The sequence below is a fragment of the Pelecanus crispus genome, chromosome 2 (assembly GCF_030463565.1).
Source record: "Pelecanus crispus isolate bPelCri1 chromosome 2, bPelCri1.pri, whole genome shotgun sequence".
NCBI lineage: Eukaryota > Metazoa > Chordata > Aves > Pelecaniformes > Pelecanidae > Pelecanus > Pelecanus crispus.
In genome coordinates, this window is record NC_134644.1 from 152,459,134 (window position 1) to 152,486,729 (window position 27,596).

Here is a 27,596-nt window from a genome sequence, read left to right on the forward strand (position 1 = left end):
ACTATGCCTGCTACTAGGAAGAAAACTAACTCTATTCCAGCCGAAACCAGGACAATCAGTAATGCAAACATTTTTAGAAGCCTCTGGTGGCTGAAGAACAATATAAATGGCTGATGGAAGACTGACTTGCCTCATTAAGATTGTTGAACAACATTCACACTTTGAACTTGACTAAGCAGAGTTTGGAGCTGCTAGATCTATAAATACTTAAGGGGGAGAAGACCACTGGACTAGAGGAGTTGCTCCCAGAGACATGCAGCCACATCTTTTGCTGGGCTGGGACTATGTGAAGTTACCTTTTTGGTACCTGCAATCACATTTGTGCCTCCTGTGTGCTGCAGTTGCCTGCTACAGCTATAGATGGCCCCAACTCTTGCCTACTTGAAAAAAAGAAGAAGAAATAAAAATGAATCATTTGGTTCACCAAAACCAGCAAACCAAAGTAGTTTGCTCTTTGTATATGGTTCCTTCTTTCTCCAGATAATATTGCCAGTTAAGATGATGTCCTGGTTTCAGCTGGGATAGAGTTAATTTTCTTCCTAGCAGCTGGTATAGTGCTGTGTTTTGGATTTAGGTTGAGAATAACATTGATAACACACTGATGTTTCCGTTGTTGTTAAGTAGTGCTTACTCTAGTCAAGGACTTTTTCAGCTTCCCATGCTCTGCCAGGTGCACAAGAAGCTGGGAGGGGGCCCAGCCGGGACAGCTGACCCAAACTGCCCAAAGGGCTATTCCATACCATATGGCGTCATGCTCCGTATATAAACTGCGGGGAGCTGGCTGGGGGGCAGCAACTGCTGCTCAGGAACTGGCTGGGTATCAGTCAGTGGGTGGTGAGCAATTGCATTGTGCATCACTTGTTTTGTATATTCTTTTATCATTATTATTATTATTTTCTCTTCCTGGTCTGTCCTACTAAACTGTCTTTATCTCAACCCATAAATTTTACTTGTTTTTTTCCTGATTCTCTCCCCTACCCCACTGGGGAGGTGGGGGAGAGGGCGAATGGCTGCATGGTGTTCAGCTGCCTGCTGGGTTAAACCACAACAGATGATAAACAGTTTCACAGAGTAAAAGGTTTCTCTAGTTACACAGCACTTCACAACCTGCTATTTGTTTGCCAACTACCACGCAAGGTAAGAAAAATGGGGTTTGGTGCCAAAATAAAACTGCAACAGTTTCTAAGTCCAACTTTTCCCACTCTTTACCTGCATGCATATTGCCTTCTTTCCCAAGTCCTTCACAACAGATCAAGAGCATTTAAGTACTCGTATAGTTTTGACCACTGAACTACCATTGCATTTTCCAAGACTGTGTGTTTTCCAAGAGCTGATCTGAGGAAAATTAGCCAACCGCAGCAAGAATGAACACATGCGTTTTTCAAACCTATCTTTCTCTGCCCTAAGGGCAAAATCGTATAAAGCCTTCTTAACACCCTCTGCTTCCTTGTGGTGGGCGAGGGCGCTCTGATCTATATGTGGTTTTCCCACAAATTCCCTACTCAAGCCCAGATTTAAGAGGTGGCCAAAGACCACCAGGCCCTGAGGCGGCCCTGAGACGGCCATTGCTGACCAGGCCCTGATGGAGCGGGTGCCCACCGGAGCCTGCCGGGCCCTGAGGCGCCCGTGGCGGCCGCAGGAAGCTCGGCTCGCCGTCCCGAGGGGGCTGGCGGTGTCCGTGACGGCGGCCGTGCCCCGGGATGGGCAGGAGCCAGGGGGTGACCGCGCCGGGCACGGCGGGGCCGGGTCTCGAACCAGCGGCCCCAGCGCTGCCCGCGCCCCCAGCGGACCTGTCAGTCATCGCGCCGCTGCGCCACACCCCCTCCGCCTCCTCCTCGCCCCGCCCCGCTCCGCCGTCTCGTGACCGGCGCTGCGGCGGCGTCAGCTGACCCGGCCCTCACGTGACCCGCTGGCGGGCGGCGGGCGGCTGCGGCTGCCGGCGGGGGATGGAGCAGTGACGGGTGAGCGCCCTCGGGAGCCGCCGGACGGGCCCGGCCCGCCGGGAGGGGCGGGGAGGGGAGGCCGAGGAGGGCCTGGGCCGGGCCGCGACGCGGCCCGAGCGGCCAGCGCAGCGCTCCGGCCTCCCCCGGCGGCGGGCCGCGCTGGGCCTGGCCTGAAGGGCAGCGGCGGCCGGGCCCGGCGGTACCGTGGGTCCCGCCCGCCGCCGCGTCCCGCAGGGGCTCTGACAGGCCTCGGCCCCTCCGGGGGCTGCCGGCCGTGGGGGCTGCCGGCCGTGGGGGCTGCCGGCCGTGGGGGCTGCCGGCCGCGGGGGCTGCGCTGCCGCCGCTCTGCCGGGCTCCCGCGGCGGGAGTGAGGTAGCCGCTGTGGGGTTTTTATCTGGCGCAGGGCGAAGCGAAGGCGCGATGTGGGAGCCTGAGCCGCTGGCTGCCGGGGCAGCTGCTGCCTGCCCGGGTTATGGGAAGTGTCATCTAATCCCTGTGATCCGGATCGGCGGCTCTGGGGAGAGTAAAGCCAGCTCCACCCCGCCCCGTGTGCCAGCCCCAGACTGCCTCCGCACAAGGCATGTGAACTCTCCGTTGTGAAATCTTCCCGGGCGCAGCTCTGGCTTCCTCATTGCGGTCGCTTCTGTTTATGAAATGTGGAGGCAGTGAAGGCCAGACATCAGGCGTCAGAAGTGATTTCTGAGTGAGCTGGAAGAAATAACATCCTGGGGGCCTAGTGCTGGGATTGGGAGACTTCTAAGTCATGTCAGTAGACTGAGCTTTCCTCTTGAGCTAAACAGGAAAGAAGAAACAATTGTCACCTCCCCCTATCCTTGTTGGTTTTGAAAAATGCAATGCACAGTGTTTTAGTTGAGATTCTGCTTTGACGTTGCTGTGTTCCCAAGTACAGCATTGAAATAGCTGTTTAGCCATTTGATTGCTTAGATTATAATATACTGTATGAGAGGTTTTTCTTTGCAAATCCATTTTTCTCTTACTGTCCATGTTCCTAATAACATAGAAATTAAGCAGTATAAATTACGGGTAGTAATGTAAAATGTATTTTAAATAATAAATCGAACTTATTTTGGGCATTAAGAGTAGTTAGTGTTCAAAACCAGCACAGCTTCAAGGGATGAAATATTTCAAGCATTTTATAGATGAGTTGTGCTTATATGATTAGCAGAACATCTTGGCAATGTGATTGTTACTTTATTGCCTTTGTAACAGCACATGGAAGATTTACACTTCGAAGTTATGTTGTGAGTATGCTTATGAGAAAGTGTCAAGTGAAAATGAGATGCTGCTCAGAGAAAAGTGTGTTCTAATGAATTTCTAGTATGAAGCCCTTAAAAGTGAGAAGTTGCATTCTTGTGAGTACTAAACAAGATAAAGGGGTCAAAGCACTGCTGGTCTTGCAAGATGAATTTTTTTTTTTTTTGAGATACTGATGGTTTGGTTGATGAGTATTAAAATAGTAATTTCATGAGCTGTGGAATCATAAATATGAAGGTAGCTAGCTTAGTGCCAAATGTAATCTTGGAATTCCAGAATCTGTTCCTCGAAGTCCTGAACTTTGCTTTAGCATGGTCAATAGAGAGATTCTTGTATAAACTTTGATTCTTATTTTCTTCAGTTGTATAGCAAACACATTTTGCTGAAGTTGGCCAGAAAATATTTACAATGGCATCTCAGAAGCAGTTTCACTCCTTAGTGGGTGGCTTTACCCGTAATCAGCAGAACCAGGACCATAATTTCTACTCTCTTAATATCACAGTGTGGTAGGGTACTGAATGGACAATGTTTAGGAAAAAACCCACCACCTTGAAAGCATTAGCTTGATTAGCTTGATTAGCTCCTAACTATACTTGTGCTATAGTATTGAGAGTTTTTAAATGTGTTGTAGACAATTCCATTTATGTATGTGGATATCCAATTATGAATATTGCTTCTTATAAAAGTGTACATCAGAAACAATTGAAATAGCAAAAATAGCTAACAGTGATTAGATGAAACTATGCTATGATAAATTCTACTCAACAGTACATTACAAAAAAGTGCTGGTCATAGACGTACACGGTGTAAACAGTAGTTCACTTAGTTCATTCTTATTGCTTATTCTAGGTTTTATACTTTCTACCTTTTTTGGTTATCCCCTTGGTTTGTTGTCCAAAAAACTAAAAGCAGGAAAGTCTGAGCAAATTTGACTGGAACAATGCAGCTAATAGTCTTTGGGAGTGAGGAAGGTGGGATGATAGCTGATAGGCAGCTTTTTGTTGGGGTTGTCCTCCCTGTTTCTGCTTTAGATACTCAGCTTTAATTAATACTTTCAGTTGCAATCAGGAGCAAAGTAGAGAAAGGAAAGAAGTTTAATCATCGGGTTGTTAGCCAGGTACTTGAAAATTCGAACTGTGCCTTTGGGGTTTTCTTGGGATATGAGATGACTGAAAGCTAAACAAGACTTGCTTCTGCCAGCATGCTTGTTGTAACTTCTTTGTTGCTTTGGTTTTGTTGTGTTTGGTTTTCCCCCTGTAACTTAAGTTTCAACATACAATGCTTCAGACTGCAGATGTTTTAAGTTAGGGCTGTATCCTTATGCAGACAGTGCTTAGTACAATGAAATCCCAGTCTGAATTGGACTAGAATTTTTGAGTGATCACATACTTTGCAATAGTGTAGTTTTAAAATACTGTCAAAAGAATAGAAAAGTCTTTTCAGGGCAAGGTGCAGCTAATAAATTTTAGTATCCATGTAACTAATTAAGGCCAAAAAGAGACTGCTGATAGGTTTTGCAGACTGCCGAGATGCCAAGGCTTGCCAATTCACAAATACCTGTTGACCTAAAGAAAGAATAAATTCACCACAGCGGCAGACTATATACCATTATTTGCAGATCAAAGGCATAAAATAATAGTTTACTAAAAAATACCTGTCAATGTACTTAGAAGATTTGAACACTTGGTATTTCTTGCTTTATTCTGTGGTCCTTCTCTTTAAATTTCATGGCTTTCATTTTGCAGTGGGTCCCTATGTATTTTTTGGCTGATTAGCATTTGTTTCTGTTTTTCTTACCATTCTGTAGTACTTCTCCTTTCTCCACTTCTTGTTTGTTATTCTCCATAGTTCTGATTTCAAACTCCATTCCCCCTTGCATAAACTGAACATACAAACATTTAAAACTCATCTACCAAACTTTTTTCCTTGTATGTGTTTGAAAATACCTCCATTGAATAGGTACCTGAACTAGGGAATCATCTTACTTCCCATGGCTATTAGAAATGGAACAGGGCTTCAAGGAAAACCAACCACACAGATAAAAATGGTGAGGGAGGAAGGGAAGAGAAGTCCTCTAGCGTAATGATTCCTGGGAGCTACAGCTTTTCCACCTGTGCCTCTTCACTTTGAGCAGTAGAAAAAGACCTTGGTTATTTAGTTGAACAATCCATTTTTGCCTCTGATAGTAAGGAATCATGAAGTGCTCTAGTTCATTGTTTTTTTTAAGCATGATAAAAGATTTGCTGCAAGTCTGTCAGGTGTTTGTAACTTCAGGATTGTTTATGGTAGACTTGTAGTCATAATGTGAAGTCTGAACAGTTGGTCTTTGAAAACTAACTTTAAAAGATTGGAAAACTTTAGTTATTGAAAGCAATTATTTTTTGCAATGGGTCTATTAGAGTTCCCCCTGCCATGGGAAACGATGTTTAGATTTTTGATGGTGAGCTGGTTTTCCCAATCTCTAATGCAGGGAATGAGACTGTGTCATTGTAAACATGTAACTGTTTCCTTAGATGATATAATCTCTGGAAACTTTATGCATATTTTTTAAGGGCTACTTATGTTTTAGTGGAAAACATGAGAATACAACGTTCCATCTGTTTTACTGAATAGGAGCCTAGATTTCTGTTATGGCTTTTCTCTCTTTCACTTGCATATTTGCACTCTGCTGCTGCTGCCTGAAGTAGTTCCTCTTATTTGTCCAATGCTCATTCCAAAGCCTCTTCTACTCCTAGCGTAGTAAAACAGATGAAAACCAATTGAAGCTTAAACCCTTTGAGTATGTGTGTCAGCTGTAGTGGTGTCTCCCTGTGTGGGTGAAGTTTACTATAAACTTGGCCATGTCTTTTATGGGGCCAGGGTTCGGTGAAGTGTAGAAAAACATCATGTGCAATGTATTCACCGAGTTTGGCATGTGTTAAGGAAGATAATGCATCAAACCAGCCTGAAGAAGAGGAAAATTTGTCTCGTTCCAAATTGTTCATAATTAGAAGACCTCCTGTGAAGTCCCATTATGTGAGATAATCTGGTTAGTGTTTCCCTAAACAAAGAAGCCCCGTAACATGCTATGTTATATTGGTGATGACTGATGTTGCTTTAATTTTTCATGATACCTCCTGATACCAAAATCATCATTACGGTGTGACCGAGGATTGTTACAATGTGCGCTTTTGAGCATGAGGGGCCAGTGGTGCCTGCAGGACTGTTGGCATGGGTTTCACCCCTCTTTCTGATTCTGCTGTCGGGGACCTTCCCCCAGCAGGCAAGGCCACAGCATGGTGGGGGAAGTAGACCTAGTCTTTTCACCTGTCCTCAGAGACAGGACCCCTTTTCTCACCCGTACTGTTTCCAGGAGCAAAGAACTCCTTATCCCTTCTCCTTCCAGCCTGCTTTGGCAACTTGTTAGGGGAGAAGAGAGCGTAGCGCCAGTGAGGAGAGCACAGATAACTTCCACGTCCTTGACTTTCTGCTGTTGAATAGAACCAGCCGTGTGGGCATGTGGCCCCAGCACAGGAGAGTGCCCAGAACTGGGCTGGGTCAGGCTGGACAAGCTTGTGTGGAGTGCGACATGTGTCCGGTCTTGTAAATATTCTGATTTCTCAAATATCTGTGCCTGTCTCGGCATTGTCTGTACTTAGGATTATAGCACTGCTGTGCTACTACGTGGTAATGGAGTGTGCGGTATCAAGAGCCTTGATAACTGGATGTCATCATCTCATGTTATAAACAAGGCCCCTTAATTGAAGGAGGATGGCTGTTATGCCAGTGACAAGATGTACTTCATGATACTAATTTAATGGTTGGTAAACTTTCTTCAGTTGTAGGCTTCCTGAGTAGCTGAACAAAAGAGTCGGCTAACAGGCCTTTCTTTAGCTCATATATAACTTCAACACCCTTGATAACTTGTTGACCCTAGAACGATTACACAGATGAAGGACCTATATGTGTTGTTTTGGCCAAAGTTTGCTACTGTGTATAATTCTTACAAATACAATATTTGATTTGAGTGCTGTAGTCTGTGCTCATTATGAAATGTAGGTTAGTCTCTAGTCTTTCAAAGCTGCTACAGAAGACATTGCAAATATCAAAATTTGACATTTAGATTCTGTCAAGGTGTGCTTTGATTTTGTTCCTCATTCCCTTATTAAAAAAATCTAGTAACTCAACTGTCTTGTTCTGTTTCTTAGTGACAAAGGGACGTATATGCTCTTAACTTCTTGAGGTCATTTGCAAAGTAGCTCAACATAATTTGTATTTAGTACCAATACTCTATTGATTAATGCCAGTACGTGTAATGCTATTGAAGGTCTGCAATGACAACGGAGATACCAAACTAGAAAGTGTCCTTTTTGCTGAAATGTTTAGCTGCCAAGAGAACTTTCTTTGCTTGAACTAATAAACTAAAGTATCAGATTTAAATATTTTTAGGCATCTACTAACTTTAAAACACTGTCCTAATCTGAAAAATGATTGGAAAAGCTATAACATTGGAGTTGAAATTTGGAGGTTTTTCTCTTATGTGTTCAGAAAAAGTTGTTTGCTGTACAGATGCTGGAAAATACACAGCTGTGAAAATATGATTTGGGTCCTGTTTCATTGGATTTATTTTCAGCTTATAATCTTTTGTGGAACTGCAGTTGAAAGATGCTAATGTTGCAAACTCAGCCCTCTTTAACTTGCAGGATGGGCAGTTTAAAAAGACTTTCCAACTGTGCAAATGCGATTTGGAAGATAGGAAAAAATGAATTTGGAGTCATGTGATACTCTTGGTAAAATCTCTTACAGTGGCTGGAACTGCACTTTAGTAGCATGGAATGAGATGTTTTTCTTCAGGCAAAGCTTTGAATCATAAACTAATGGCAGATATTCTTTCTTCCCCCCGCCCCACTTCCCTTCTACTAGCATCTTGCCTCTATCTTCAGAAGCAGAAAGCATCAAGATAAAGACACAAAAATGACCGAGTTTTGGCTGATTTCTGCTCCTGGGGAAAAAACCTGTCAACAGACATGGGAGAAACTACATGCAGCAACTACAAAAAATAACAATCTTTCTACTAATTCAAAGTTCAATATTCCAGACTTGAAGGTATGTAAGCCCCATTTCATGTCCTAAGAAGTATGTTTGGTTTGCATCATCTCTGTTTCTTTAGAGTAAAACTGTAGATGGGGGGTACTTGCAGACTTTGCAGAGAGAACAGCTGACTTCTTTTGATGATTATGTGTGGATCTAAAAAATAATTTAGACAACAATTATCTTTTTTCTGTAATTCTAAGTTAAAAATTCTTCACTCTAAGTTTTAAAGGTTCAGCAAGCTGCGTTCTTTCAGCTAATAGAGCAGTTTTTCCAGGGATGGTAGTCTGGACCTCATACTGATAGCAGTTAGCTGGAGAAGAAAATTAGAAAAAAAAATGAAGACTTGTGATCTGAATATTCAAATTATACGGTTTCCTTTGATGTTTTCTTTGGTTGTTTGTTTGGTTGTTTGGTTTTGTTTTTTTTTTTACTTCTGAACTGTCTACTTCTCCTTTTCTGGCTGAGATGCAGTGAAAAGGCTCGATTTAAAATACAGGGGTTGATCAAACAGCTGTTGCCTTTTCTCTGTCCAGAAGTAACATTCTTTTGTTAGAGTAGTGGTTGTCTCTGGCTGAGCATTCCAGTGTGACCTGCCAACGTGTGTTATAGAAAATGGGAAGAAAACTGAACTATTACTGTGAGAAGCGAAGAGAAACAAAATCTGAAAGCAGTTTCTCTTGGTTACAATTATCAGAATACAGAAAAGTTACGAGACAGTGTATTCATTAGGAAAAAGTCTATCCTAACACATTCTTGAACAAGAAGAATCGTGAGCTCAGTTTAGCTGAGTGACAGCTCATCAAAGTGTATCAAAATGAAGAGGAAAAAATGGCACCAATCTCTGTCTACAGAATGGATCAAGTTCAGGTGGTGTGATGCTGAGTTCCTGTCTCTGCTGAGGAATGGGCCCAGGGCACAAAGTGCTTCAGTGTGTCTTTTAAGAGGATCTTCCAACTGCCATAACTTACTTCCACATTTAGGCTGTCCTGAGTTATTTCAAGAGATATACTAGTAGAGGTAAGAGGAAGGAGTACAAGAAATGTCTGTCTCTTCCCAGGAGATCCTTGGACATGAGTCAGGATGCCTTTCAAGCTGTAGGGTGCCTACAACATTTAGAAAAGTTATCACTGAAAACTGATGTGACCTGTTAGGGTTATAAAGGATTGGGTTTGTTTCTACTCTGTTTCCTAAAAGGGTCAGAAACTGAGTATGCTTTATATACAATGGGAAATAGTCTGGCTTCTGTGGACCTGGTAAAACTGTTTGAGTGAGATCCTTTAGTTAAAACTCATTGAAACAGTGATGTAGCCTCCATTGAACAGCAGCCTCATTGCTTAAGGACTTACTTGTCCTGTGGCTTGTAAGTGACTAGTCAAAACATTAGCTTCCTTATTCTGTATGTAACTCAGAAGAAGGTGGTCTGTGTAAGGCGATTTGGGTGATGTTATTAAGTAATTATGCTCCTTTCTGCTTCAAAGCTGAAGAGAACAGGAATCATGTGAAGTTGAGTGGTCACATACATAGAACAAAGATGCTAGACTAAAAATAATGTTAATAGCATCTTGACTAGATGGAAGATTCACTTATGCCTAATAAAGTTGCAGCGAGAAATATAAACTAGTAGCTAAAATATTAAAGAGAAGAAGAGTCATCTTTTTGGAGGTATCTCCTACTTTCATTGAACAGAATGAACAAATATGTAAGTACTTGGAGAGAACCAAAGAAACACTGATATTATATGACCTATTTAAAAATAATCACCCTTTGGCTTTTTAACTTGAGCATAGCTATACTGTTTTTACACTTTTTGATGTCTTAGACCCATCTGAGACTTGTTTATGAAAGAGCTAAACAGAGTATTTTACTGTGCTGTAATTTTCATCTTTGAATTATACAGAGTCTAATATGGTAAGTGTCATCCCTGGCCTCAGAAAGGTATACATATTGCTCTAGATTATTACATGAAATTAGGGAAGAACGTGTTTTCTGGAGGAGAAGGGAAGAAAGAGTGAAAGCTTGTAGACGAGATGGATATTCCATTACTCCAAGTGCAGAAAGTCCAGACTATTGTTGGTCTGACTGCTGCAGTAGTCATGTATCTTCCAAGTTTTCAATGTTCTGGTTGCCTCTAGCACTGAGATACCTGATTACAGAAATTTTCAGATTTGGTCTAAAGCAGTAAATCAAGTGCTGAAGCAAGTGACTTGTGGGAAGTGCTGCCAATTTGTAATGTAAAAGTTGTTTTGACATGTTTTGGATGGCTGGAGCGCAGGACTGAAACTGTGCACCAAATTAGAGTGAGTTAGATCTGATACAGTGGTGCTTTAGGGGTATCTTGAGCAAATGAAAGACGGTGTGACTTTGTTAAATTGGCAAGAGTGAAATCTTAGAGTACAGTATTTTACGTAGTTCTGCAAAGCTCCCTATTTGGGAGACTTGGCTTTTATTGTTATTTGGTTTTGTCTTTCTATATTTATATACAATTGCTAATACATCTTGATCTTTCCTTCTAGGTTGGCACACTGGATGTTTTGGTTGGTTTGTCAGATGAGCTGGCTAAACTGGATGCGTTTGTGGAGGGGTAACGGTTTATATTTACTAGCATGCAAAATATTAGAATAATGATGTGATGGTTTGCTGAATCCTAATAACACACAGGTTATTTCCAACTTTTTGTTTCATAGTGGTCCTCTGCAGGCAGTCAGCAAGCTAAGATTTCAGAAAGCTAAGCTGTTGTTTTTCCTAGTATCTGTACTTGAAAACAAAATATATCTGAACTTCTTGTGGAATAGAGGGACATCATGCATTGACAAAGCACGATTCTCCCAATAGTCATGCAGTGCGCTGCCGGGTCCTGGAGAACTGTTAAGAATTGAGCCTGACAGCTGCAGGAAGCAATGATGAAATGGAGTAAAAACTGTTCTTTTAGCAAGTTAGAGTACTATTAATGATTAAACAACATTAACATTAAAATGCAAAACCTATTCATTTTGAAGAAACTAATGGTCCTTTGAAAGTGATATGGAGCAAATGTAACAAAATTTCACATAACCAGAATTTGTGGAGCCATCTCCTGTTTCGAGGAGAGAAGTGTTAAGTAGTTGTTTTTAAATAGAAAAGGGAACTGTTTGGCATGGCACATGTGAGTAATATTAAACATAGCTTTTCCAGTGAGGAAGGCAGGTCTTGAATGTCAGATCTCATGAGGGCTTAGGGATGGGGTTTCTCCATAGCTCTTCAGTTATCTTTGGTGTTTCATTGTCATGGTTGCCTTGTGTTTAATTTGGATTATCAATGATTTCTACGTCACTGTCTATTTTTAGAAAGGGGTTAGGATTTTGAAAGTACCACAGACTTCAAAAAAAGATTGGAATATAGTGAGATTACACCTGTAGTCAATCCCTATGACCTGGAGGTGAGGGAAGTAGCCTCACCTTGTTGAGAACTGATGAATAAATTCAACACTAGAGAAGGATTTAAATAAAGTTCTGGCATGTGTTTTAGAAGTTGGTCACCTTCAGATACTGAGTCCAGTTTGCACTCTTGGAAAACTTGTATCAACTCTCCTTTTTTTTGATCGACAGAATGATAGAATCATAGAATGCTTTGGGTTGGAAGGGACCTTTAGAGATCATCTAGCCCAACCCCCCTGCAGTGAGCAGGGACGTCTCAGGCATTGCTCAGGCATCTCATCGCATGATTGCTCAGGCAATCTCAGGCAATTTCAGTTTCATAAATGGTATTTCTCAAAATGGCAGTTCTTTTCTTTTTTCATATCTTTATCTTTCATTTTCCAGTGTTGTAAAGAAAGTGGCCCAGTATATGGCTGATGTTCTAGAAGACAGTAAAGATAAAGTTCAGGAGAATCTTCTGGCTAATGGAGGTAAAGTGTTAAGCACAATATATGCATCCTAAAAGTGTAGGAGGGAAGGCAATGATCCTGAAACATACTGAATGCTGCTTCTCTGTATGACATTCTGAAAGCCTAGTTTAGACATGGAAGCACTTTTTTCCATGAGTCACTTGCTCTGAAACAAATTACAGGATCCAGAACAGCAAGAAATTAGATCTACATCTTAAATACTCACTTACAGAAGCCTTTTGATCCTTTAGGGCTGTATTTTGTCATCACTGGTCTATGATGGAACATAAAAATTACTGTTACTGATCACTGTAAACATTCTTTGCATTAGTCTGTCATCTAAATAGGTATGATTTTATGTAAGCTATGCTGGAATACTCAGTTGTTCCCAAATCGCAATAGAATGCCTTTATAAAGCTAGTTGTCTTGTGGAAATACTTGTCCATTTTGTTATAGTAAAGAGTTGCACTGGTCTCTAAATCAATATTTTGTTTTCAAAGCCATTTCATAAAATTTAAACAGCTTGTATTGATGCAAGAGAGGCTAATATGAGTGGGTTAACATGAAGACAAGTGCAGCATTCCTAATTAACACAGTTATTCTTAGATAGGGGCTTGGAGTAGTCTTTCTCGTAGATACATTTACAAAACTGTTGCTTCAGGTGAGCCGCATAATCCTTGCCGCCTTTTTTCCTTTGTAACCCTCCTTTCTCCCACCTGTTTTTCACAGCAGGCAAAAAATAGTTCATCTTGTCTGTACTTCTCCAGCCATCATTGACTTAGTAGTAAATATCATTTAAGGTCTACAGAGGTGGAGAAACCAATATCCGAAGGCAGAGGTTATGGATAACTTGCAACTTGATTGTTTATTTTCAAATTTCTTAGGCAACAGGGTCCACACATGTGAAGGTCCTCTAACAGTCTGTTACAGTACTCTTCTGTTACAGCAGTCCTACATGGAATATAATACATCAGTCTTCTTATTGTCTATCTTAACAAAGTTGTTCTTTACAATTTTAGTTGACTTGGTCACCTATATAACAAGGTTCCAGTGGGATATGGCCAAATACCCAATCAAGCAATCCTTGAAGAATATTTCAGAAATTATTGCAAAGGTAAGGTAATTTGTTTTATAAAACTTTCCTACTTAACTTGAGATATTTACACACAAAACTTGATACTCAAAGCTATTTGTCTATCTTTGTTAGCTTCATGTAACTTTGATAACAATAGTAGTGAACCTGCTAGCAGTGTCTGTGTTTTAGTAACCAAAGAAGTCTGTTAGGATGGGGATAGGATTTGGAGAATGCTCCCTGAGGGCCATCATGCTGTCTTTGCTGATTTTTGTTTCCTAATCACTGAGTTAACAAATAAATAGCTAGCAAATTATGGTGCTTACGTCTAAAATTTTGCCATACTGGCACGCCATTTGTCTGATGTTCTCAAACTTGGTGGGCTACTAGCAGTGAACCAGGGAACGAACTTACCTTTTGAAAGCAATGGCACTCAGTTATGAGGGGAAAAATAAGCCTTCAGTGTTAGAGGTAAGGAAAGGTCATTTAAGTGTTGTCACGGGTTTTCCCCCTGTCTTTACCTTGATAAAGTTTTTCACACTTTGGGGATTTCATTTAGTTTGTACTTGCTGTGAACATAGATAGGGTCCTCAGCAGTGACTTACTGTATTCAAACAGTGAAAGAGTTCGCTGTAAGCTACCCTTGCTCTAATACCTACCTTCCTAGCTTTTTCAGTTTTTTTCTTTTCTGTTTTCTGTAATCTGCAAACTAAACTGCTAATAATCCAAATCTTGGAATTATCTGTGTCAATAAAATACATAACCTGGAAAAAAGAAGCAGCTGCTCTGGGTACCTATAGAGATAGTCTTTGGTGATGCATATGTGGAAACTATAATCAGGGTGGGGATGGTGGTTAGTGCTGGCAGACTCATGCTTTGCTATAACTACAGATTCTCTACATGTTAGTTTCTTTCCTGAAACTATTAGTTTAAAACTTTTGCAGAGATTACAAAACCTTAATATATGGTACATAGCTGACTAAGAATGCAACTAACTTCAATTTTGATATTTTCTTCGGGGCTATCACTGTATCTTGAATTTACTTCACAAATTACACTCAGTAACTATTCCTGGAAGATGTCTGCAGTATGGAGGAACTGTTGTTGGAGGAAGACTGACTGTCTTACGACTCTTTAAGATTTGCACATTAAAAACATCCCACAGATACAAAATAATAATAATCTTAATATCTGACACTACTTATGTACTTAAGCGTTTGCTTCTTCAGAAGGTATCAGAATGAAGCATTAAGCTGCTGCTTGGCAGGTATGGGCATGAAGTTTAAATTGGGAGAAAGAGGGGATAGAGGTGGGGAAAGAGGGATAGAGAGAACATAAGAGAGGGTGACATGATTTCTACAAGTCTTATCAAGGAAGTGGTTCTTGAAAAATTTTCTTTCTTTTGGTTTGGCCTTAGAATAGGAATGAAAGTTACTGAATTAAAAAGGAAAAAAAAGTCTTCAACTGTGTTTTGTCTCATTTATGGAACTTACCTGTTGCCATAGTATAGAACTTGTGTTTGTAGCAATGAAGTTTGTTGAAAAAGTAACAAAGAACATGAAGGGATATGTCCTTTTATTGAAATATTATCGAGGATTTGGTACATGTTATCCTGTGTCCTGCAGTTTGCTAGATAATTCATCTGCTTGTAGCAAACTTGTACTCCAGAACCTGAACTTTAAATAACTGGCTTACATTGTTCATCTAATTTAGGGACTTCATTGAGTTATTAGACTGGATACTAAACGCAGAGAAACAGGTCTGCTGGCATTCAGCCTGTATCATCCTGTTGAGGGTTTCCATTTTTCTGCATGTTTAGCTGTACCTGTCTTCTATAGGGACAGCTTCAGGGACACCTATATAATAAATCTAATTTCAAATATTTTAAAAAATGTTTTCAGTTGTGAGCTACAGATGTGCGTCCATGAAGAGGAGAAGGAAGATGACTGAAATTGCCTTACATCCTTGTAGAAGTGACACCTAGGAGATAATGTCACAGGACTTGAAGCAGTTTTGTCCCAAGGCAAAGAGAGTCCTGACATAGTTAAAATCTTTACTTTGGCATGTGATTAACATGAAGATACAGGAAAATTGATAGAGCTACATTAATTAAAATCTGTGAAGCCTTTTGACATGTTGATGTTGAAATAACTTGAAAAGCTTGTCAAATCGTGAGATACTACTTTTCCTGTATGGTTCTGTATCCTTCTCACTCACTATTGCAGCACATTTTGATGTCTGCCAGAATGAGAGTAATGGCAACTGCAATGGGGAGTTTGTCAGTTGAGGAAAAATTACAGCAGTGTTGGAAACATTGAAAATAAAAGGAAATCTAATGAAACTATCCATCGCGGTTTTTCAGCTTTTAACTTTCAGAAGTATTGTGAAACCCCAGTGTCAATAATGAAGACTTTGGAGATGGTATCTGTGCCATGTGAGAGCAGTCACTTAATCTAGACATCATTTGTATTTGAAATTACGGTCATAAGACTTAGGCAAGGAGACAATCTTGATAGCCTTAGTGCCCTAGTCCAATGTTTTCAGCAACCCAGGCATCTACTGAAGTACAACAGCTCGGTTGTGTAGTTACAAGATGACAGTTGTGTATTGCCAATGACTGTGTAAGGGGTTTAAATATCTGGGTTTTTCTATGTGTGGAAATAGGCCCACTATGTTAGATTGATACTTTCTTTAGCAATATCATCAGTCTGCCTCAATATGCAATGACATCTATGAGTTACTGACCAGTTCTACTACCAAAAGGAAGTTTGTATTGTCACTTCATTTGGCAGTTTTACACAAATATATTTCCAAGAGCTCTGCTGTGACATTGAGGTTTGCAGTTCTGCATTCTCTAACACTTTAATAGGAAGCAAAGCTGATTCTTGTTTACAGTAAACTCCAGTCAGTGCAGCAGTAACAGGCTTTTGTCTAAGCAGTCATCTTTTAAAAGGCTACTGGCTTTACAAATGAGAGCAATTAGAGTATTGACAATTAGGAAATGATGAATGGAACTGGTTTGTAAAGGCAGTGTTTTGTATCAATGGGTTTTGCTTTTTGTCATTAAACAATGCATAGACTTGTTGAAATTTTTGATCCTTGGAAAAGGTGGAGGGGAAGGTCGTCAGTCTGGGAAAAAGTCCAAATGCACAAAGGTACTAGCTTAATAGCTTCTGATTAATTTTTCCCCTAATGCTGTCTTCTAGCTGTACAAAAAAAAAGTGCTATTTCTTGTAGTAAAAAAAGTTTTCATGAAGATGCGCGCTTTGTGATGCCTGCTGAAATGTTCCACATGCTTTGCTAAAGGTTGCATCAGTCACAGAATTTAAATAACCTTAAACATTCATCTGTTTAAACAGTAAATTGTCTTATTTTCAGAGTATTTTGTCTAAAGCATTGCTGTGTTTGTAAAGGTGCAAGCCATTAACATGTTGCCAAATGAAACTGCCAGAATGTTCAGGCTTTTATTGACTTCTTCCTGCTACAGACAAGCGTACTTATGTGTTACCATAAACAAGGTCACTATATAACTAAGTGATGTTGCCTTTAAGAGAGATTTATTTTGTGGAAATAAAATCATATCTGGATCCCCCAGCTGAAGTGTTGTATGCAAACAAAATGTTTTGTCAGTGGTGTAAGCCCAAATAAAGGGAGAGTCCCTTGACTGTGTTCAGATACTTGTCCCTGGGAATTTTTATATGCTTGTATCTACATGCCATAGTGAGGAAGCAGTGATGGGGGGAGTAGGCAGCATTATGATGCTACACTAATACTGTACCACGTTCTTTCAGTTATCCAACTGCTACTACGTATATTGATTTTTAAAATACTTCCTTGTATAGGGTACACACTGATAGGAGTATGATTGGATGTTTAAGACCTACTGATTGCTTAATTTGTTCTTCCACTTGCTGCCAAGTTACGTAGCTAGGAGTGAATAATTTTTGGTAATCATTCTAATTAACCCTGGAGGATGAATTTGAGAAAGATGGTTTACTTGAGTAGCAGTGGCAAGCCAAATGTGAGAGTCTGAGTCTAAACAGTAAAATAGTTGGAACTTTGATATGAAAGTTTGAATGATGATTGAAGGTTGCCAGTGACATTAAATGTAGAATGCTGCCTCTACTTGATTTGACAGATATAATTATTGTCTGAAATAAACTGGATTCAAGTCTGAAATAGTGTTTATCTGTCTACCCTGGAAGTGGCCCTGTGCAACTGCAGACATTCCAAAATACATAAGTTTTTACTAAATGAAGAAAGTCTCTATAAAACAGATTTTTCTTTATAGTTGTAAGCCACTGCCAATGTAAAACAGCAGCATAAAAGATGACTTTGTGAAGGGACATGGTGATAGAATTTATTGTATTTTTCTTTGCAAACACACAGAATGGGAAGTAGTTCTGTTTGGGGGGGAAAGACATAAAATAATTGTGATAATATTTAGAACTGTAAATAGTAACAGCCATTTGGAATCAGGCAGGTGATGCATTTAGTTGATATTCTATCTTTGAGTGTCCAAGGCTGTTCAGATTGAGGAAAGGTGCAAATTGCAGTAGGCAAATACAGTGCAACAGAGTTTCTTAAATTGTAGATGATGCAAAGCATTAATGCTTTGGGTTACTTAATTCTTGATTTGCTATTCATAAAACTACCATCATTCTTGTCGCTGAAACTCTCGTGAGGGAAAAGTATAATGAGAAGTGAGGTAACAGCTGGAGGAAATGATACCTAGTGTTCACAAGTGTACTTGTATCACAGTAGGAGAGTAAACTTCAAATGATCTCTCCTGTCAGCTGAGATGGAGGATGGTAGCCTCAAGGTGATGGAGTGATGATCAGCTGGATGCAGTAGCATGTCCAGTTGATACCAGAAAAGGATGTGTAACTTTTATTATTGGGTGATTTTCCTTTAAAGGAATTCTAACTTAAAGTTTTCTGAGTTAAGTTTGTCAAGCACTAGAGAAATAAATATTTTAACTTGAGTAGTTTTCGTTAAGTTCTTGTTGGCAGATGTAAGCTTTGAAATTGAGAAATCATTTAAAAACTATTCTAGTTCTCTAGACACTGTTCCTTTTCTTTTTATCTTTAAGGGAGTAAACCAGATTGACAATGATCTGAAAGCAAGAGCCTCAGCATACAATAATCTGAAAGGGAACCTTCAAAACTTGGAAAGGAAGAATGCGTAAGTCACATTGGTTTTTGCTAATGTAGCACAGGAAAGCTATCTAACCATGAAAACTTAGTAATGTGTGAAGCAGTACAGGCTCTAAGCATAATGTATTTTTGAGGTGGTTATCAATTTTGAATAGCAGCTGTCATAAAAGCACACTTATTACCAGCTGACTGGCTGGTAATAGCTCACTTGTGATTTATAAGCAATTATGAAATACCCAAAAGTATGTACAAATAGTATAAACTGCTGGAACTTTTGAGAGAAGATTGCTGTTCAAGTTGTGTGTAACACTGCTACTTAGGTGTCTGTCTAAACAAGGAAGTCTTTCCCTTCACTCCAATTTATGCTTTAAGCATATCAATATTAATGGGTTTCTTCCCTCAAAATTAACCAGCGGAGACAGCTGTTGCATACATGGAGATAATAAACAAGGCCTGTGTGCTGTCTTGTCATGTACATGTGATGATTTTCTGAAATACAGTTGAGGTACAATAGTTCTTTTATGCAAATATGGTTGATTAATTTGACCCAACCCTACCATTAGACTTAACAGTACAAGCCTGCTGACTGATTCAGAACCATGGGTCATACTAATGATAGCCATTTTATGAGTCAGCCTTAAGCGGCATCTTAAGCCATGGTGATTTGTCAGCTAAGCCCCATTAAATCTGTATATGTTCTTAGTCTTCTGTGAATATGAGGCAATATGCTGCTTTAAATTGTTATTAAGGTTCTGTATGTAGGTCTCTACTAGGTTAGTTCTAACTCTGAGGCTCCATATACTAGGCTTCACAATTAATGTTTTTAATGGTTCTTGTGTTTTCAAATCACTTCTAAAAAGATAATTTGGCTTCTGAAGTGTGTGAGGTATTTGGAATATGGAAATGATGCACAGCAGTAGAGCTACTGATAAAAAACTTTCAGTGACTTTAAGATACAAAATGTGTGTAAGGACACTTTGTTTTGTCTACTAATAGTGCATGCTTAAGTAAAATATATTTTTGAAAATTTATACTATCAAGCACTGTAAACTTGTCCAGAGCAATTAAATTCTTAACCATGTATTTACTCCAGCTGTCTTTGTTTCTCTGCAGGGGAAGCTTGCTAACCAGGAGTCTTGCTGATATTGTAAAGAAAGAGGACTTTGTACTTGATTCAGAATATTTGGTCACGTTATTAGTGATTGTACCGAAGTAAGTTTATTGTTTGTCCTAGGAGCAGAATAAAATAAGAAATTTAAATCAAGTAATAGATCCCACAACCCTATAATACTGTAAGAAAGGACATCTGAATTTGTTTGGGGTTTTCCTGGATGAACTAACACAAACTTTTGGATGCTTAGTAGAGACAAATGAGCCTGTGTACCTGTATTCCATTGTTCATGAGAACTCATCATAAGGAATGCTGAGTGCTCATGAATTAAGAAACACGATATTAGACTTATGTCTCTTATCTAATACTAGCCATGGCTAGTCGTGTTGCAGAAGGTATCCTTATGAAAATAGTAAGTACTGAGTAAAAACATGACTTGTTTTATATTAGGAGGCTTAATGATTGAATTATCCTGGTTAGGACTACACTGGCTTTCACCACTTAGTGAGCGAAGTGTGCTCTTTACTTCTTTGCTCTGCACTTCTTCAGATTGCCAGGACGCTGCTTTTTCACTTTTATCGAAGTGTCTACCAATGGAACACTGCTTATGTCATGTCAAAGGTTTGCTGGGAACAGGTTGTTCCTGTCCAAAATGTTTAAACAACAAAAAAAAATCCACCTTTTGCCCAGCCAAGGAAAGTGGTGATAGATGTCCTTAAGACTCTTGTAAAATGAGAAAATGGCACTAGACTGTCTTTCTGGAGCTGGGAACAAAGAGAGCTTCTAACTTGTAAAGATAGCCAGCAGGCTGATTATCACATGAAGCAGTAGTCTCTATCACATGTTAAACTCTGATGAAGGCAAAACAGTTTTGCAGTGTCTTTAGCAGAAAACGGGTAGTTAGTATATCTCAACTGTTATTTTTCTTTTACCTTGGACTTGCTTTTGGTGTTGAAAGGGTGGAACCTCTTCACTACCAACCACAGAAAGGCAGGGCTTCCAAAATTCTCAGTGGTCCTTCAGGCAAGTGTAGGACTCTGGGGAACCCATTTGTAATTGTGGAAAAGTATTGCTATTAGTAAGGCAGAAGAGCAGAGTTACATAAGGAGTTTCTGATAAACCTGGACAATTAAGTCCATTTGGTCCCCTGAGATCTGTACTTAATGATGACTAATTTAATTTCATAGTTCTTTGATTTCAAAAATTTTACACTTGCAAACTTACGTGAAGACTGAAGATAAAATATGTTACTTCTGCTGTCATTATAGGTTATTTAGCAATAATCTTAAAATCAGCGGGGAGGGCTGTCCTTGATGTCTTGCGTATTTCTGACAACCTACACCTGGGTTGGAAGATGTGATGATTAAATGTTTTTAACATTTTTTTTAAAAAAAACTTGATCCATTAATCTACAATTTCTACAGTACTAAAAGTCTAACCATAACCTGTGTATTCTCTAGGTTAAATTATAATGACTGGGTTAAGCAATATGAAACACTAGCAGAGATGGTTGTACCACGTTCCAGCAAGTAAGTTGTTAAATGCTAAATCTCATATTTGCATGTGCTACATTTTATAAGTGTTCTTTATCTGTAGTGACTTTGAGTTTTAGATTGGTCAAAAACTTGACAGAATGTCTGGCTTTATAGCTTTATCTGATCAAGCTTGATTATGTTGTAGTTGAGGAGAAATTCAAAGGATCTCTAATTCTAGGGTTAACAAAGTTATCAAACTAACTTATGTGGGAAGAGTAAAATAATTGAAAAGTTAATCTAGTTCAGGTCAGGCACATTCAGCTTCAAGCTACTGCATGGTGGGGTTTAGTAAGAAATACTAGCTGCTAGCCCGTAAGCTTTATGCCTGTATTCAGAGGACTTGAAACAAGTTACCTATGCTCTTTGAAAGCTGCTAAAGAATGAAGAACAGGAAGCGTAGACGGCTTTCTTGTGTGCAAAGAAAAGTAACTTGTCTGTTTTGGGCTAACAAAAGTCCTCGGTACCAAGTGGGTGCTTGGTGTCTGTGAAGGGCAACGCCGAGGCCAGGATTTGATAATACTGTTAAGCCACTTCAGTAATCTTGTAACCACATTGAAAATAAAGTCAACATGTAGCACAGAGCATTGCTGTGTTGTTAATTTTAACTGACAGAGTGAGGTTTTGATCAGGCAGATCTGGTATTACCAGCTCTGTGCCAGTTATAAAATCTGAACTGACCGGCTAACTTCACATTTGAGTTGGATCAGCTTAAGCCTAGTAGGAGATCTGCTAATGATTCTTATTTAATTACCGGGAAACCATGATCTAGGGATAGCTTAAGAAGGGGTGACTTGTTAAACTGTTGGATGATGCTTATATTGAAGACAGTATGACACTGAGGAACAGTCTGAATCTCTTCAAGCTTTTTTCTTAAGATGAAGTCTCAAAATAAGCAGTATTGTCTTGAACTCTAAAATAGTAAATCTAGGGGTTGTCTTTACAGCCTTAGAAACACTTTTTCTTACCAATCTACATCTTTTTTAATTTATGTCCTTTTCTGTTTTAAATCCATTTCCTTTTTCTTTAAAACAGGCATTTCTAAGAACTCTGTAGCCCAAACTTTTCAGTATTAAACCAGCTTTAGTTTCTTTTTCTGTAAAATTATTTGAACTCAAACAAATATCCAGACATGTATGAAGTGCTTCTGAGTTGTGAAGTCTCTGAATGTGAAATGGATACTACTCCCCTTCTAAAGGATGGCAATAAGAGCAGTTGCTAAAGTTTTAGTTACTTTCTGCATAAGGTGTTCAATTTGGGAACTAATTCCGTGTGATTATCTACATTTATGTTCTTGCCTAGTAGTGATAAAGTACAACTTAAGCTACTGTATATCAGATCTGTGGTGACTTGAACCTTATTAATTCTGACACTTTTTTTTCCTGTGTAGTGTACTCTTTGAGGATCAAGATAGTTACCTTTGTAATGTCACCTTGTTCAGGAAGGCAGTGGATGACTTCAAGCATAAAGCCAGAGAATATAAGTAAGGCTTATTTTGTGTGTGTTCTGTGTCTCATGCTTTGAAGGATCTCTAGATAGCCACTTCTAATTTTATTCACTTCCAAATGCAGATTTATGGTCCGTGACTTCCAGTACAACGAAGAAGAGATGAAAGCGGATAAAGAAGAAATGAATAGACTGTCAACTGACAAGAAGAAACAGTTTGTAAGTCTGTATAAACTAGTCATTATAGAAACATGAGACATCTAAGACTTGTTATTGCTACATAACAATTTCATGAACTTGTGATTCTGAGGAATGTCATCCTTGCAATGCTGATGTAGTCAGCCTGCCACCCAGCTAGTCTGCTCAGGGATAATTGAGTTTCCTGTACAAATGCTCCTCACTGCGTTGAACCAAGTGCTGATATTGCAGCCGGCTGGTAATATATGAAGTTTGAAAATGGACAAGCATTTGAATGAAATAATCAGATATTACTAAAATGGTCCTTAGTGTAGTTAGCCCACGGCAACTGAGATGGTGTACTGAAGAGACAATGGGAGTCTCATTAAATTTCTCTTTACTTAGTATCAAACACCCTTGAGCCATTATGCCCATAGCGAACTCTGCCTTTAAGTTGTCTTTTTATTATCGTGGTACAGATACTCAATATCTGCTCAAACATGCTTAATGGGCTGAATCTCTTTCTGAAGTTTGAATAACTTCCCCTCACCCCCCCTTCCCTTTCACAGGGGCCTCTGGTTCGGTGGCTGAAAGTGAATTTCAGTGAAGCTTTCATTGCATGGATTCATGTGAAAGCACTACGAGTTTTTGTTGAATCTGTTTTAAGGTAATGACGCAGACCTGCATACTCCTTTTCTTCCTAGACTTTGTAAGAATTGACATCTAGCTTGGGTTTACCAACTGAAGTGTGTGAATGCCGCTCTGCCGGGAAGGAGGAAACAAGAAGTAGGGCAGTAAGAATATCTGATGGCAATAGCTCTTGTTGCCAGTTGTGGAATATTTGAGGTAGATAATTGTGTATCTTGCCCCTTGGATAGTCTTTCCATCAGTGTTTTAGGAATTACAGGTATTCTGTATGTTGCAGCAAGGCATTTCTGCTGATTCTTAGCTTGCTTTATGAGCTGCTGGTAAAAAGAGCTTACTATATCTTCTATTTAAGTGGGAAATGTGGATAGTTCAGAATGAAAAGTATTCAGGCTTTCAGTAATATAGCTTGACATCTTGAAATATATGCTTTTACTTTAAAACATGCCTTTCTAAGAATTTTGTAGTCTAAACTGTTCAATATTCTAACTATAAAATTTCTCTGCTTTTTTCTTCATACCTGTCCAGAAGTATAGTTACTAAGTTGATGTCAGAATAGCTGTAGCTGTTCTGCGGAAGGAAGGACCTGGATTTTTTTTTAGAGTTGAAAGGACTTCTGCTTTAGTCAGAAAATGGAGGGAGGTCTTTTTTTTGGCCTTTTTGAGAAGTTACCATAAAGGAGATGACCAGAGGAGGGGGGGCGGGGGGGACCACATTAACTTGCATTCTAGTCTGTTTCATAGCTGCTATGGGCTTATTTTGAAGACAAACTTGAGTAAGGAAGAAAGCTGAACTTGATTGGAATATTGGCAAATGTTTCCACACACCTAGAAAGGAGGATAGAGTACAGACTAGTTTCTCCACCTAGTGGCCTAAGCAAAGTCTTGCAAGTAAACTAATTGGAATGTTCAAAACTCAGTCCGAGACTTCAGGTAACTTTGAGAATGGTGCTAAGTACTCAAGGATTTAAAATTATTTTAAAAGCATTTAGACTTCTGTCTTGTTGTTTTAAACTTGAAGAAAGAAGTTCTGCTTTATTGGTGTGTTATGAATTGTAGAAACAGAATGGTCTTACAAAAATGAGCAAAACTTCCTCTTCAGCAATAGGATTCTGTCTCAAAATAAGATAAAATTCTGCTTTGAAAGATAAAAGAAGGCTTATTTCAGCATTTTCATAGTTTTCTCCTTGACTTCCTCAGGTATGGTTTGCCAGTTAACTTCCAGGCAATGCTGCTTCAGCCTAATAAGAAAACAATGAAGAAACTGAGGGAGGTTTTGTATGACTTATACAAGCATCTTGACAGCAGTGCAGCAGCTATCATTGATGTAAGTATTTTTGTAACTGCTACTCCCCTTCAATATTAGGTTTAGTCTGTTTAAACAAAAAAAAAGCCAATTGGCTTTATTAAAAAGCTGTACCTCTCCATATTCTCTATCATTCTCTCACAGTATGGAAAATTATGTCTCCTTATAAAAATGCCACTTCTATTTTACGTTTTTGCAAAGCAGATGGTATTTAAAGTTACAACCAGTGTATTTGATGAGCTGTCTGGTATGAAAGTCTCATGTAACTTCTTGCTGCATTCTTTCCTACTACTGATGGAAAGAAATCTTACAGACTGCATAGATATCCATATCCTCAAAGAATTCAAACAAAGGAACTCTGATGTGAAACTAGGCTTAAGGAACTTGAACGCATTCCTTTTTTTTTTTTTTATTGCATTGTTGTCTTTGTTTTTAAGTTAACATACTTGTCCTTCTCTGCTGAAGGAGGCTGAATTTATGTCAAGATGGTGTCATTCTTTCCATCTGTAGAGGTCTCATTTTCATGGTTAAAACTGGTTTGCTGGGAGGCTTATTCTACTAATGTGTTTTGTATTGAAAAGCAGTGCTTTTCATCATTAAAGATTAACTGAAGATAGGCCACACAATGAGTTTAGCTGAATTTAAAAAGATTAAAAATTATCTTTCTTAAGGTTATATTTAATATAATGTTTTTCCAAAGTATTTCCAGGCCTTTTTGGGGAAAGGGAATGTGAGATAATTAAGGTGAAAATTAAAGATGCCGAGCTTCATGTAACTTCCTGCATCATTCAGCACACTATAACATTCTTTTTATAAGCTGTGTTTAGAAGTAGTAAAACATAATTGCAGTAATTTTCCTTCCATTTAGTGGCAGTGAGTTTACTATAGCAACAGATGTGAATTATTGGTACAAAATTACTTAGATTTTGAAAAAGCACTTGTATTTCATTTTGAAAAATACTGTTATTCATTTGTCAAAGTTCTAACTTTCTGTTGCTTGAACAATCATTTGAATGTGAAAATTGAAGCTTGAAGTCTTGCCTGGCCTATTTGCTTCCAAAACATATGAATGTTTCATCTACTTCTGAATAGGAGTCTGAATTGTAAGAGTGTAACTGGTTTCAAAACTTTATTTGCAGGCAACTATGGATATTCCAGGCTTAAACCTCAGTCAGCAGGAGTACTACCCATATGTGTACTACAAGATCGATTGTAATTTGCTGGAATTCAAGTAAAAGTTCCCTAACATGACAATCTTCTCAGTGTTGGTGTAAACAAACAGAAGTGGGGTTGAAGTACAGTAATACTTTTAACACTCTACTAATCATCTGCTTGCTTCTTATGTTAGGTGAATTTAACACACAGTGGTCCATCTCTAGACATTTTCTTTCTAAAGAACAGTGTAGGTAATCTGCGTTTAATCAATTATGTCTGTAAATGTATATTGAGAGAATTGAAGTATTTATAAACAGAGTGATTTATTTAAGGAAAAGCTCATTCCTCTTTCATATGGTGGTCTGTGTTAATTCCGTTTACCATTGTTTATAAAAAAACTTGTTTACAGAAAAATAGTGTAAATGTCCATGGCCATTTTGTTCATTTGATTTAGTAGATACAGTTGTGTTAACGTTGTTGAACTGTGATGTAAAGTATGTAAAATTGGTATGAAATTGTGCTTTTGGAATGGTTTAAACTTACAATCGAAGCACTGTAAACACAGGAAAAAATAAACATACCTGTGCAAACGTGTCATTTTCTTGTACCACATGTAACTGTGGATACCTGTGTCTAAACTGAAGCAATGTATTAAGTCTTAAAACTAGTGCTGCATCGTGCATGCAGTGGTATAGAAATGCAATTACTTCAACACAAATACTTGTAAAAGATGCAGGTATTTCTTTTGCTTTGTGCAGAAATGCTCAAGTGTAGGGGCCAGACAACAAACTTGTGTATGAATGTGTTTCATGTTTACATCCTCGTGACTCTAAAGAAGGGGTATGAGATGATTATTTGGAAGATGGGAGTAACCTGGGATGCTAATGAGCTAGGCTGACCTGGGATTTTTTGATAATTCTTTGTTCTTTTCAATCAGTTGAAGCTTGGGACTACTTTATGGCTTTGAATACTGTACTATTAGATGCTTGCCTTTTTTTTTTCTTTCTTTCTTGGCAGCATCCTTTCTACCATACAGGGAATATGACAGCTTCTTTTTAATGTGTATAGAGAGGGGTTGTTTATTTCAGTAGCAGGTATCACAGCTATTACAGCTATTCTATATATGCCAGTTGGTGATATGCGGTAGAAACTACAGTACATTTTAAAACTTACTTGAATTAAGACTGAGACTGGCACTGATTTGTCAAAATTAGTATTTGAAGTACTGTAACCACTGGATTTTTTTTCTAATTTGGTCCCTAACTGAAAATACTAGTACTGTGAATCTAAGCAGTACAGAGCTTTTGGCTATAGAATCTCTAACCATGAACCAGAAGTACTTTTGAGGAATTTGCTATGTTTGATAAGCCAACATCGAGATCTCTAATTATGAAGAGAGAAGGCTAGCTTTTGGGTGCAAGAGTTGCATCTCGCTACTGATGATGAAATGAGGTTTGAAGTCTATAGAAAAAAACACTGTGTAAAATTATATTTGCTTTTCTTACTATTTTTTTTATAGGTAAAAGGGGAAAGAGTGAGATCAAGTGTTCAGTTGTGCTCACACTCCCATGCGCTCTCTCACTTCCTTGCAGAAGATAACAGCTACTTACTGTGTTGACCAGGTTGTTAAATCGTGTGAGCAAGTGGAAGGAGTTTTCCCTGTTATCACCCTGCTCTGCCCCTTCCACTGGCTTTTGTTGTTACCGTGTACAAAGATGGTTGTCTTGGTTCTGAGCCCACTGTAACTGAGATAAACTACTTAGGGGTAAAGAGGGTTGGTGGGTTTTTTGTTTGTTTTGTGGGTTTTTTTTGTCCACTGGAAGCATTGAATCCTGCTTCCCTGA

At 39.0% G+C, this 27,596-nt stretch overlaps 1 protein-coding gene across 3 annotated transcripts; it reads left to right on the plus strand.

Annotated features, from left to right (window-relative positions):
* Positions 1 to 1,924: 1,924 nt before the first annotated feature.
* Positions 1,925 to 26,381, plus strand: ATP6V1C1 (ATPase H+ transporting V1 subunit C1). Of its 3 annotated transcripts, none has more exons than XM_075704828.1 (13): positions 1,925 to 1,961; positions 8,121 to 8,303; positions 10,805 to 10,872; positions 12,089 to 12,174; positions 13,173 to 13,267; positions 18,318 to 18,409; positions 19,495 to 19,593; positions 20,953 to 21,021; positions 22,415 to 22,507; positions 22,596 to 22,689; positions 23,217 to 23,314; positions 24,492 to 24,618; positions 25,737 to 26,381. In XM_075704828.1, exons 2-13 carry the CDS (start codon positions 8,172 to 8,174, stop codon positions 25,830 to 25,832), a joined length of 1,149 nt encoding a protein of 382 aa, XP_075560943.1. In that variant the 5' UTR covers positions 1,925 to 1,961; positions 8,121 to 8,171; the 3' UTR covers positions 25,833 to 26,381. The 3 variants fall into 3 exon arrangements, with proteins under 3 accessions (XP_075560943.1, XP_075560945.1, XP_075560944.1); XM_075704830.1 differs by lacking the exon at positions 1,925 to 1,961 and adding an exon at positions 2,642 to 2,708; XM_075704829.1 differs by lacking the exons at positions 1,925 to 1,961; positions 10,805 to 10,872 and having other exon boundaries at positions 8,272 to 8,303.
* The last annotated feature ends 1,215 nt before the right edge of the window (positions 26,382 to 27,596 follow it).